At 38.6% G+C, this 13455-nt stretch overlaps 1 protein-coding gene across 1 annotated transcript; it reads left to right on the top strand.

Moving 5' to 3' along the window:
* The first annotated feature begins 3477 nt into the window (after positions 1-3477).
* rwdd3 (RWD domain containing 3) lies at positions 3478-8705 on the top strand. Its single transcript, XM_069658106.1, has 5 exons — positions 3478-3603; positions 3951-4183; positions 4344-4568; positions 5338-5456; positions 5609-8705. Exons 1-5 carry the CDS (start codon positions 3519-3521, stop codon positions 5721-5723), a joined length of 777 nt encoding a protein of 258 aa, XP_069514207.1. The 5' UTR covers positions 3478-3518; the 3' UTR covers positions 5724-8705.
* The last annotated feature ends 4750 nt before the right edge of the window (positions 8706-13455 follow it).

Here is a 13455-nt window from a genome sequence, read left to right as displayed (position 1 = left end):
AACCTGTGTAATAGACTAATTTCTGAGGTATTGATTGCTGTAAGTGGGCCAGCACAAGGGAAAATAGTGTGGTGTGGGGATTTTAATGTGCACAGTACTCTGTGGGGGAGTAATAATACGGATACAAATGGCTCTGTAATAGAAGAGTTCATGGATGATAGGGGCTTAGTGTGTATTAATGATGGAAAAGGTACGAGATATAACAGTGCACAGAATACAGTAAGTGCAATTGATCTAACACTCACATCAACTGTAATTGCAGGTATTAGTACATGGGCAGTTTTGGACCGGACAATAGTAGGCAGTGATCACTACCCAAGTACATCATGATGAGGAAATGAGAACACATAAAAAGATGGTTACATCCATTACACAGACAGCAGAAGAAACTATTCCAAAGTGTGCAGGAGGCAAACATAAAAAGTGTGTACCATGGTGGGATGATAATTGCAGCAAAGTAATTAAAAGGAGAAATAGAGCATTTAGACAGCTAAAAGCTCACCACACAATGGATACATTGATAGACTACAAAAGAGCACAGGCAACAGTTCGGAAAACGATCAGATCAGCAAAACGTATATATTGGAGACAATACTGTAATAAAATTGGGAGAGAAACACAGCTTTCGGATGTATGGGGAACGATTAGGAAAATTAATGGCATAAAGAAAAACTTTGAAATACCAGTGTTGACTAGCAGTAACATAAATGCAATTAGTAATGTAGAAAAGGCAGAACTTCTTGCAAAGACATTTTTTGAAGATCCACAGCTCTGAAAATCTATCCTTAAAAGCTAAGCAGTGTAGAGACAATATCATGGCACAAAACTCAGGAGTTACAGATAGAAGGGCTACATCAGGAGAAGACCTAGCTTCTACCATAAATCTACCATTTAATATATTTGAATTAAGGAGAGCCATTTCTAACACATAGCAAACCTCACCAGGGAAAGATAATATCTGTTACAGCATGTTAGCTCACATGGAAGGTAGTGCACTTGATGCAGTATTAAGATTGTTTAATATGATATGGGATACAGGCATAATCCCATCAATATGGAAGCAGTCAATTATAGTACCAATACTTAAGCCAGGTAAAGATTCATCAAATCCAACATGCTATAGACCCATCGCACTAACATCACAATTAGGGAAGACCATGGAACGGATGGTAACAGAGAGACTAACACTATCTAGAGAGTAAAGATCTTTTTTCTACATATCAAAGTGGATTTTGTAAGGGGCGAGGGACAATGGACTTGGTCTTATGTCTGGGATCAGCAGTCAGAAAAGCCCAAACCAATAAAGAAATGGAGATTGCCGTGTTTTTTTTATGTTAAAAAAGTATATGACATGCTATGGAAAGAGGGACTTCTTATCAAACTTAAAAAATTAGGTTTAAACGGCAAGATGTATAACTGTGTGTTAGATTTCCTGTTTGGGAGGACAATAAAAGTTAGAGTGGGTTCAGAGTATTCCAATGAATATTCATTTGAAAATGCAACACCACAGGGTAGTGTGTACAGTCTGCTATTATTTAACATCATGATTAATAACATTTAACAGGTGGAGCAAAATATAGGACAATCACAAGAATGGGCAAACAAATGTGGATTTAAAATGTAAATTGAAAATCACAAGTCATATGCTTCGCTAAACGCCATAAATCAGTACCCATGAAATTATAGGGACAAGTCCTTGAACAGGTTATGGAGGTTAGATTTCTTGGAGTTGTGTTTGATGAAAAGCTTACCTGGTGTCAACATATTGACAAAGTGGAAAACAAGTGCAAAAAGATCAACAATATACTGCGATGTCTGTCAGGGCGAGATTGGGGAGCAAGTAGGACATGTTTATTAAACATTTACTCCTATGCGAGCAGCCCTGGATTATGGAAGTATTGCTTATATGTCTGCAGCAGAAACCAACCTTAAAAAGCTGGATATTGAACAGGCTCAGGATCTCAGAATTTGTAGTAGAGCGCTTAAAACATCACCAGTGTCTGCACTGCAAGTCGAAATGGGGAAAATGCCTCTATGAATTAGGAGGGTGAAGCTTATGTTGGCATACTGGGTTAATCTGCAAGGACATGGTAGATCACATCCAACAAAGGACATTTTACAAGAGTGTTGGGAGCATAATGATTCCAGATTGTATAGTTTTGGATGGATAGGAAATGCTAAGGCACAGAATGTAGGCCTAAGTAATTTAAAAGTAAGCCCCACTTTTCCATCATCAACTATTCCTCCGTGGAGATTCATTTTGCCATAGATACAAGTCTGCAGAAAAAATTAAAAGACAAACCTTAACTGATACCAAAATGGATAATAGTACAGAACTATATTGACCAACACAAACACAAGTTATTCAGATTTACAGATGATTCAAAAGAACCGGAGACTGGGCGTTCTTCATCCCTCACTGTGAGGTAGCAGTGAAAAAGAGAATATCTGACCACCTTTCAGTGTACACAGCTGAGTTACTAGGAATATTGTTAGCAGTACAAAGGTCGGAAGAAAAAAAACAATCTAGTGCCATAATTGCTTCTGATAGTTTGTCAGCCCTTTCAAGCATAAAATCCGGAAAGTCGTCATGTAGACAGGATATTATAAATTATATTTTTCATGTGCTACTCAGGCTACATCATAGAGGATTGGATATCTCCTACCTTTGGGTGCCTGCTCATGTAGGGGTGGAAGGAAATGAGAAGTCAGACATACTGGCGAAACAGTCATTAAAAAGACAGTTAATTGACATACAAATACCATTAGGTAAATCAGGCATTAAAACCATCATAAAATACCATGGGTGAAAAACCTGGCAAGAACATTGGGACCTAAGTGAAACAGGAAGACATCTTTACAGTATTCAAAAACACGTAGGCATTGGTGGAATGCAGAGCAGGAACCCAAGGCAGGAGATGGTCATTACACGTCTGAGAATTGGACACACAGGATTAACTCAAACACTCCATAGAATAAACAAGCACCCTACTGGACTATGCATATACTGTAATAAACTGGAAACTGTCAAACATGTACTAATAGATTGCAAAGGGTATGATGAGCAAAGACGGGAATTAAAATCAGAACTAACTTAGGGTAAATGCAATATTACACTGGGGAATCTGGTAGGAAAAACATCATTTAAAGTTTGCAGTCTTCTAGTCAAGTACTTAAGAGAAACCAGAATATTAGAGAGAATTTAATTTACTTTTTGTTTTGTTTTGTTTTGTTTTGTCTCCGACCAATCTACTGCTCCACACTCCAGTCCAGTAGGTGGCGGTAATGCACCTTTAAGCTGGTTTGCCAACCGCCATTAAAACTCAAAGAAGAAGAAGAAGCAGTAGAAGAAGAAGAAACTGTGAGCGGAACTGATGAACTCTGTATGCGAAACCACCCGGACGACAAGGACGTGCGGACATTTGTCCCATCCACTGAAAACACAACATTATTGGAGGATATTTCTCTTGTTTAAGATGTAAAAGGGGAGCTTGCAGCATAATGTCGAGTCATAAATAATGTCCGAAGCTGCTGTTGAGGAAGTTTCCGTTTTATCATCCATTTACTGCGGAGAAGGAGAGTTTCAGCTACTCCAGCAGTCTGGCAAGTTCTCCACTTCAAACACCGAAAGCTATATAAGTAACAAACAAACTGAACATGTCAATCTGGATAATTTTTTTATAGTGGACGATGTCACTTCCTCGATTAACTGCAACACAATGGAAGTTGACTATAACTGTTGCAGTCTCTGTGTCTGCTTGTCTTCCTTTATTGTTACCACTTATACAGTATACACAGTAGGTACTGGTTTGTATTAAGCATTTAAAGTTTCAAAGTAAAATGGCCATGACAAGTTAAATTTTATGACTTGCTGTTCAGTCCAACTAAAATATAGACAATAGATTTTAAAAACACAAATCATTTGAACTAATAGTGCTGTCACTCTCCAGCTCAGGATGGGCTGGTAGTCCAAATCAACACTACTGTTGGAGGAAAAAGAGGGCTGGACGTGAGTCTATTATTCCATCTACACCCCCTCTACCCCTCCCGTCCCCCAGAAATATCCGTCTCTTCCACTCGTCTTTCCAGGACTCAGTGTCACAACATCAGACAAAAGCTGGTTGATCAAGCTGCAGCCTTAACACCAGAGCCAATGGTTCATCAGCTGGTGGAGTGGGCACAGGTAATCAATGACTTAATGTCTGTCTGATGAGTTGCAACTGTGGATCCTACCAGGCTTAAAACAATATCAGAAATTGAAAGCACAAGGAAAGTTAAATGTATGGAAGGCCTTAAATATTTATTATCAATGATGATTTGAATGTGTCCCGTGTTAACAACAGCAGTGTGTGGAGGTGAAAGAAGAATGCAAAGGAGGTGAGGAGGAAGAAAAAGAAAGGGAAAAAGAGGAGGAGTGGATTGCTGTTCTGTCATTGGACCACATCCGCTCTCGAAAACGCTACATTGGTCTGCTGGAGCGCTGGAGCCAGCAGCTGCAGCTCACTGGGAGGTTATTACTGGGACGCAGTATTCTGGTTATTCTGCAGGGAGACCGAGCCAACATCAAGGTACCAAAATGCATGTTTAACACAGCATCACGCACCTTACTTCTTCCTGTAAATGACTTGTAACCACTTTATGCACATTAAGTATATTTACTATTTACTTGGCATATTGTATACCTTATAAATTAAAAGGTTAATTGATCACAATGCACATGAAATCTTACAGTACGTCTTTTTAAAAATGACTGATAAAGTCAAGTACAAGTCTCTGCCTCATGTCAACATAAAGAATTGTCCTACAGACTAGAGCAACAGTGCCCTCTACTTGTTATGTGCTGTAATGTATTCCAGTAGGCATCTTGTAGTATAAAGCAGGGCTGAAATTCAGGATAATTGTCACAATTGATCAATTTACTAATAATTTTAGTTATTGATCTGGTGATATGTCATCCCTCAAAATATAAAATTTAAAAAATCTGGTTTGAAAAGTTTAAACAAGCGCTGATTCATTAATTTCATAAATGATATAAATGATAATTTGTTTATCAAAAGATGAATCGATTAATAGACTGATCATTGCAGCTATGATATAAATACAGTGCAGAGGCTTAAGTTAGAATAAATCAAGGATTCCCTCTCTATAAAGAAGACAGATCCAAAGTTCCGCCCCTTAGTTACTGTTGTTAAATTGAAGAGGCTTGACTACATAACACAGGGGCAAAGGCAGTTCAGTTTATAAGGATGTTGCATTGCGTATAAGATGAAGAGATTTTTAGGTATTTGAAGAATATATTCACTAAAATAACTCTCATGGACTCTCACGTATCTGCAGGAGTTTTGTCGGCTTTTGAAGACGGTGAAGGTAGACGTGGACTCTTCAGGCAAGAAATGCAAAGAGAAGATGATGAAGATTGTCTTCGAAGCCCCTTCATCTTCCTCCTCAGGACATGGGTATGGATAACTGTTACATGATTCTGATGTTCCAGGTGGAATAAAGTCAGGTTTCTTTATAATCAGTGGTCACACAGCAGTGTTTCTACAGCTCTAATTTGCTCTCTCTCTCTCTCTCTCTCTCTCTCTCTGTTTCTCTTCACATCTTTCAGTCTGCAGGGTTTCATAGTGACAAGCTACCAGTCGTTACCAGAGCTGACCGCAGCCTTCCAGGAAATCAACATGACTGAGCTCTACCAGCAAATACTGCCATCTTTAAGTGACTGACAGCTCACAGGTTACCATGGTGACAATCAAAACAGTGGCATCTGCTAGACAGCAGATAGAAGGAAACCAGTAAAAAAAAGTGGAGTGTTTGATGCTTGATTTCATTTTCATGTTGGACTGATAAAGAGTTAACAGGCCAGACATGGAGTTTGCACATGGAGTTTGCTGTCATGTGTTTTTACCGTATATACAAGTACTGTACCAATGATTTGAGTTGTTGTTGTTGGTGCTCCTTCATAAATTAATTTAGCCATATCACATGTAATGTTGTACTAAACACACAGTACTTCTGCCCCTATGACCAAGCCGTGATGATATTCAGTACAACATCATAAGCTCAAGTGTGATATTGCTTTTATACAACTGTTATACAAGTGGTAAATAGCAGTAAAAAGTAACAATCAACAACAGCTTATTGGCCCACTGATGAAAGCCTTTGCATTTGCAGTATATCGTATTTTTATGAATTGGGTTTCTGTTGCGACATTCGCAGAAAAAATCACGCCCAGTTAGTGACGTGTTTTCCGTCACCCAGCAGTGGTTGGTCTGTCAGAGAGGGGAGGCAGAGCTAAGTGGCAGCACTTCCAGTTTCTGTAAGCATTGTGAGTAAACAGTAATCTGCTACGGCAAAGAAAATATCTATGACTATGGATACAACTTCAAAAATAAGTGAAAATCCAAAGAAAAAGAAACAAATTTGACGCTCAGATCAAGGCAAAGAGTCGGAGAAATCTGGTTAAATTGGGAAGTGTGCTCCTATAATTATCAATTATTGCCAGTGGGTGGCACTCGAGCACAAAACTGAAATATTTGAGATTGTATCTTTAACTGAAACTGGACTTTTGTTGCCAAGCAACACACACAATCTCCTGCACTCCGTATCTACAGGTTACTACAGATCAGCTGTTTTTATCGTGTACAGTGGGTACAGAAAGTATTCAGACCCCTTTAAATTTTTCACCCTTTGTTTCATTGCTGCCATTTACTAAAATCGAAAAAGTTCATTTTTTTTCTCATTAATGTACACTCAGCAACCCATCTTGACAGAAAAAAACAGAAATGTAGAACTTTTGGCAAATTTATTAAAAAAAACAAAAAACTGAAATATCACATGGTCATAAGTATTCAGACCCTTTGCTCAGTATTGAGTAGAAGCACCCTTTTGAGCTAGTACAGCCATGAGTCTTCTTGGGAATGATGCAACAAGTTTTTCACACCTGGATTTGGGGATCCTCTGCCATTCTTCCTTGCAGATCCTCTCCAGTTCTGTCAGGTTGGATGGTGAACGTTGGTGGACAGCCATTTTCAGGTCTCTCCAGAGATGCTCAATTGGGTTTGGGTCAGGGCTCTGGCTGGGCCAGTCAAGAATGGTCACAGACTTGTTCCGAAGCCACTCCTTTGTTATTTTAGCTGTGTGCTTCGGGTCATTGTCTTGTTGGAAGGTGAACCTTCGGCCCAGTCTGAGGTCCTGAGCACTCTGGAGGAGGTTTTCTTCCAGGATATCTCTGTACTTGGCCGCATTCATCTTTCCTTCAATTGCAACCAGTCGTCCTGTCCCTGCAGCTGAAAAACACCCCCATAGCATGATGCTGCCACCACCATGTTTCACCGTTGGGATTGTATTGGGCAGGTGATGAGCAGTGCCTGGTTTTCTCCACACATACCGCTTAGAATTAACGCCAAAAAGTTCAATCTTGGTCATCAGACCAGAGAATCTTATTTCTCATAGTCTGGGAGTCCTCCATGTGTTTTTTGGCAAACTCTATGCGGGCTTTCATATGTCTTGCACTGAGGAGGGGCTTCCGTCGGGCCACTCTGCCATAAAGCCCCGACTGGTGGAGGGCTGCAGTGATAGTTGACTTTGTGGAACTTTCTCCCATCTCCCTACTGCATCTCTGGAGCTCACCCACAGTGATCTTTGGGTTCTTCTTTACCTCTCTTACCAAGGCTCTTCTCCCACGATTGCTCAGTTTGGTCGGACGGCCAGGTCTAGGAAGAGTTCTGGTCATCCCATACTTCTTCCATTTAAGGATTATGGAGGCCACTGTGCTCTTAGGAACCTTGAGTGCTGCAGAAATTCTTTTGTAACCTTGGCCAGATCTGTGCCTTGCCACAATTCTGTCTCTGAGCTCCTTGGGCAGTTCCTTCGACCTCATGATTCTCATTTGTTCTGACATGCACTGTGAGCTGTAAGGTCTTATATAGACAGGTGTGTGCCTTTCCTAATCAAGTCCAATCAGTTTAATTAAACACACCTGGACTCCAATGAAGGAGTAGAACCATCTCAAGGAGGATCAGAAGAAATGGACAGCATGTGAGTTAAATATGAGTGTCACAGCAAAGGGTCTGAATACTTATGACCATGTGATATTTCAGTTTTTCTTTTTTAATAAATTTGCAAAAAGTTCTATTTTTCTGTTTTTTTCTGTCAAGATGGGTTGCTGAGTGTACATTAATGCGAAAAAAAAAAGAACTTTTTCGATTTTAGCAAATGGCTGCAATGAAACAAAGAGTGAAAAATTTAAAGGGGTCTGAATACTTTCCGTACCCACTGTACATTTATCTGTATGTTTTAATTTATTATCTTCCAGTGAAATAAAACTCTGCTGTGTGATTCAGAAGTACCAGCTTGATCAATGTAGACATACACGGTCTGCTGTAATGTCACAATATTCAGAACACCTGGCTGAGGTGGAGCGATACACCGAGTGAAAAGTCCCAGCGGTGTTGTACTATATGTCAGCACTCATGGAATGCCTCGTCCAATCAGATTACTTGGTCGGAACTATCTGTTGTATAACAATTTATGCATAAGTGACGTCTTATGAGAGAGGCTACATCTACTTCAAATTCAAATTCAAATTTGTTTATTGTCCATCTGAGTCATACTGAGCAGTCCGAGATCAAGAAAGCATGTGACTACAGTGGAACTAAGAAAAACTTACAAAGAGTTTGCTGAACTTTGATTGATTCTAATTGTATCCTGGGTATTTATAATGATAATAAATATTTATAATTCAATGGGATATGTGATTCTGGTAAAAACATGAGTGGGAGTGTCTGAAGTCTGTCGTACAGTGTTTGTGGTATACCCTATTCAGTTTAGACATTGCTTGTCTTATGATTTAAAGACAAACACGAGTTCTTTGTCTGTTAGAGATGTTGTTTGAAACGTGTCTGTGAAGGTTCTCAGTCATCCAGGTCATGGTAATTCTAAGCTTAATCCAAAAGGCAACTGTAAGTGAAGTGACTTGAAGTTCTTGAAGACGTTCCACCGCCTTTCGGATAAGAGGTGAAATGTCCTTAAGAACTTCAACCAAGTCCAGTTGCCTTTTGGATTAAGTTTAGAAGATCTGCAGGATTTAAAAATCCTTCATTTTTGCACCATCTAGTGGCCATATCATGAATGACACAGGCAGACTGCATTGCTGAATGGAGACTCTTATTTTTTCTCAATTTTACATCCTTGACTCCTTTCCTCCTCTTCACACTGTGTGTCTCTGTTATACCTGAGATGCGAGCAGAGGAGGCACTTGAGAGGACTTGAGGCAACAGGCATTTAAAAAAATGAGACATCTGAGCTTCAGAGCTGACAACTGACGATATCAATTAATTATGAAGTGTGACAAAGTTATTTTTTTTAGCCATTTTTTTGCTACAAATTAAAACGTATTAAAACCTATACCAGATTTGAAATATGTCATCACATTAAAATTCTGCTGTTGATAACTTTAAAGTACTTTAACCCCCCCCCCCCCCCCCCCCCCCACATGTTTATTGCCATTTTTCTTATTGTAACATCAAATGTTTAAAGCCCCTGTAAACCCAAATCCCCTAAATCCTAACTGTGTAATTTAGGGTCTTATGTACGTACTGGTAAGCATCTTAAATGTTTTAGCAATTAGTTTTAATCCAAACTTGAGTTATTGCCATTCTTTCTTTGTTAACTTCCCTGACGCTGGGGTTTAATTGGGCGTCAATCTTCCTGCTGAGGTGCAGGGGTCCGTTTCAGAAAGCGGGTTTAGTGAAAACCCTGGGTTTGTTAACCCTGAAATGAGGGAAACCTCGGGTTTGCCATTTCAGAAAGAGAGGTAACTTTAACTCTGAGTTGGTTACTATGGTAACAGTGTCTGTGAACCTAACCTGGTCGCGAGCAGGTTTTCTTCAGGAAACTCAGAGTTTCGATCTGTCTCCTCCCTCTAGAATATAAAACCATCATTTGACTTCCTCAGTCATTCAGCCAGTCTCACGCGTGTGTTTGAACGGTTACAAATTAAAAGAAGAAACCTAGCGTCTCTGTGCTGTGCCTTTGCAAAAGTCTTTTATAATTATGATAACAAAATCAAAAGACAAATCTGTGTCCAAGTCATCATTTGTAGATTTTCTACCACCACTGCCGAGAGCACTCAAATAAGACGCCGTAAGTTATTGGATGTTTTTTTTAATTTTATTTTTTTTAACTAACACAATTCAGTTTAATCAACTTAAATTATAATGAATGGGAAGTCAGCATTATGTTAGGGATAAAGCTAATTTACATTAAAACAGCCACTGAATGATATTTCATTAGTTTAATATTTAAAATATGATTGAAGTGAGGTTCAGCCATGAGCCTGTTTTGCCTGAGCCGCACCTTTGAATGAGGTTCTGGTATTTTATTTTTAGCTGCTTCCATGTTCATTTTTCTCCCGCTGGATTGCTCCTAAATTAATATAAATTTTGGCTTCTGGTCGTGATTAAGTATTAAATAAATAGACCAGTTCAAACTTTCGCATTTACTCGAGCAACAGTTTCTTCCCACGCCGCTTCTCTCTCTTTTGCAGCTGCAGCCTTGTTACTTTATTTTTCTAAAAACATGCTCGTATTCGCTGAACGTCCGCATGAGGATTTCGAGCTCCACTGTTTTTGTGTACCGTTGCCATGGTGAATCGTGGTATCGGGGCTCCATTAATGCTGGCTTTTTATAGTCGGCGTGCACGCACTTAACTCCGGCTGAACCTACTCAGAGTTGATTGAACTAAGTCTGATCAGCTGTTCTGAAATCAAAAAGCCAGCGAATTTTAACTCAGAGTAAGTCAAACCACAGTCCGGGGATAGACTGAGGATTTGTTGAACCTCCTTTCTGAAACGGACCCCTGGTGTGTTGGGGGACTGAAGCAAAGTGATCAGATTAAAGTAGTTTGTGAATCAAAACTTAACGAGGTGAAGAAGAAAGTACAATTAAAGTGTGGAAGTAAGAAATAACCATTGAGAAAGAGGGTAAGTCTACATGTGATGTGCTTCTCACAGAAATCATTGATATATGACATTAATTGAAATCAATTCATTACAAAGCCTGTAATTAATTAGATTTATTTTTTTAATCACCTGACAGCAATAGTTTTGGTATGATGTGCACATGCGCACATACCTGGGTGATACAACAAACCCTCTACCCTGCTGCTGAAAAAAGTCCTTGAGGAAACACTGCTTTCCCATGCGCCAGTTGCCATGAGAACGCAAACAGGCGGACCTGGCAGGTGTCAATTAACATGGGATCTGCCACGCCTACACAGTCCTCAGAAATGGTCTGAATAGCCTAATGAGCTGTTTTTCAAGAAGATTTTCTAGTTCTAGTTCTGTTCTGAACATTAATTTTCACTCAGAGTTTTGTGGATGCTTTTTATAACACATTCAACTCTGATATCATATATGCATTTTTGCTATTTCAAGCCGAGTTCCTAGGACCTTTAATAACAATTCAACAACAAGACCAAAAATGCAAACATTGCACACACACCTACTAATACACCCACCGACACACACTTTCACAGATATCAAATGCAATAATAAAAAAAAATAAAAAAAATAATAATGATAATGATATATAGAAAAAAAACAAAACATTTAAATACTACATTTTATAATTTCCTTTCAGGTGAAGCTTACCTTTTAGGTTTCTATTATGTTCCTGTATACTTCCCAGAGCTGTACAAAGTCTTTCTCCTTGCCTTTAGCACTGTAAGTTAGTCTTTCCAGACCAATACAGTAAGTACCTTTACCACATTTTTAATGATGGAGGCTCCATACTCTTCTGACACAGTTTCTGTGTTTGTATAAAGTCCCCTGGATATATTCCAAGCACGCAGAGTTTGATATTTAAAGGGATTCTGGTGTTAAACATCTCTGATAAACATTTTATAACGCCCTCCAGAAAATGAATCTTTGGACATTTCCATAGACAGTGAAGAAGAGTGCCTTTCTCATTTAAACATTAACTACAAACATCTGGAATATTTAATGACATATGGTGAGATTTGACAGGAGTTATATACATTCTCATCAACCATTTACTGTATAGTGAAGTAATTAATCTTGTATTTATTGTCTGCATTTGCGCTTTTAAATAAGCCTCATTCCAATCCACCTCATCGATATCTTCTTGTATATCAGATTTCCAAGCATTTCGTTTATCTTGTGTTGAATCTTTTGTATATGCCACCATGCTGTAATATGCTGTAAGTTTTGACAGAGGTGGAATATACATATTCTGTTCAGATTTCGATGAAATGTAGCTTTTTAACTGTAAATATTTAAAGATTTGATATCTCTCACATAATTAATCTCAACCTGTTCGATGATTGACTCAGTGAAGCACAAACAACCTTTGGTTAGAAAAGTGCACTGCAGTGAACTATGACTATTTCGGTATGTCAATTGTGCATTGTACAATGGGTTTAATTGTCTAATGAGAATAATTACACTATATAGGATTGAGTCATATCATCCCAATGATCTCTGGGTTTTTTATGCGTGGTCATTGTCTGAGAGGTAACTACTGTCGTGTTTCACAGACAGTAATAAAAGAGGGTGAATATAAACTGCTGAAGGATAGGAGCTGTTAACAGGAACTGTATTTTATTCAACATTTAATTAAGTATGTAACTTATAATAAAGTTAATAATCCCATTAGTATGTATGCTTAAAATAGGAAGAATATAATATATACAATGTTCTTGAGGGTCAGCACAGCAAAAGGGGTGTTTGACACACCTACAAAAAAGTTTTCCAACACCTCTCGATGCATATTTGGATAAAAATATTTAGAAACAGACCAAATAAACTTGATTTCCACACACTGTCCCCGAAACAGTGCAGAAAGAAACAAGAGTTTTTTCCTCACGATTGGAACATTTTCAGTCAAACAAGGGCAAACAATCACAGCAGACATTTGGACATGCCGAAGTAGAACAAGCAACAGTGTTAGAGGTAACATAAACAAGGGCTCCGTTCTTTTAAAGCATTTCACTCATCATGACAGAGAGAAGGCCAGTGTAGAGACAAGAGTCATTCATTATCACAGCTAAACATTTTTAACGGTGCAAGGCGCAACATTTCCAAAAATCAGTGTACCATTGTAAGGAAGGGATAACAATGGATGCACTTGTCTTCATAATGCTGTTTAATTTGTCAAACCTGCCAGGACATGGAGCTCTCTGGATCTCTGTCCTCTTGCAGCTTCTTGTCTGCTTCAGCTGCTGATTATAAAACTCAATTTATTATGAGTGTTTCATTTGACTTTTATTTACTCTTGTGATCTGAAATTTAGTTAAGTAAACTCGACAAAAAAATGTTACTAAATGTAAAATGACTCATGTAAAGATACTAAGTTAAAGTACACAAAAATACAACTTTGTAACAAGAAGAGTAACTGTACTCACTACTGTGTCACTACTACCCTTGTGTTTGAAAC

This window comes from Semicossyphus pulcher, unplaced genomic scaffold (genome assembly GCF_022749685.1).
Source record: "Semicossyphus pulcher isolate SPU_LCO1_2020_fin unplaced genomic scaffold, fSemPul1.0.p SCAF_1, whole genome shotgun sequence".
Taxonomy (NCBI): Eukaryota; Metazoa; Chordata; class Actinopteri; order Labriformes; family Labridae; genus Semicossyphus; species Semicossyphus pulcher.
This window is presented reverse-complemented; position numbering and strand designations above follow the sequence as displayed.

Coding starts and splice junctions, on each gene's coding strand:
- rwdd3 (XM_069658106.1), top strand. CDS start 3,519: ATGTCCGAAGCTGCTGTTGAGGAAGTTTCCGTTTTATCATCCATTTAC. Junction 4,184..4,343: donor AGCTGGTGGAGTGGGCACAG/GTAATCAATGAC, acceptor TGTTAACAACAG/CAGTGTGTGGAGGTGAAAGA. Junction 5,457..5,608: donor TCTTCCTCCTCAGGACATGG/GTATGGATAACT, acceptor CACATCTTTCAG/TCTGCAGGGTTTCATAGTGA.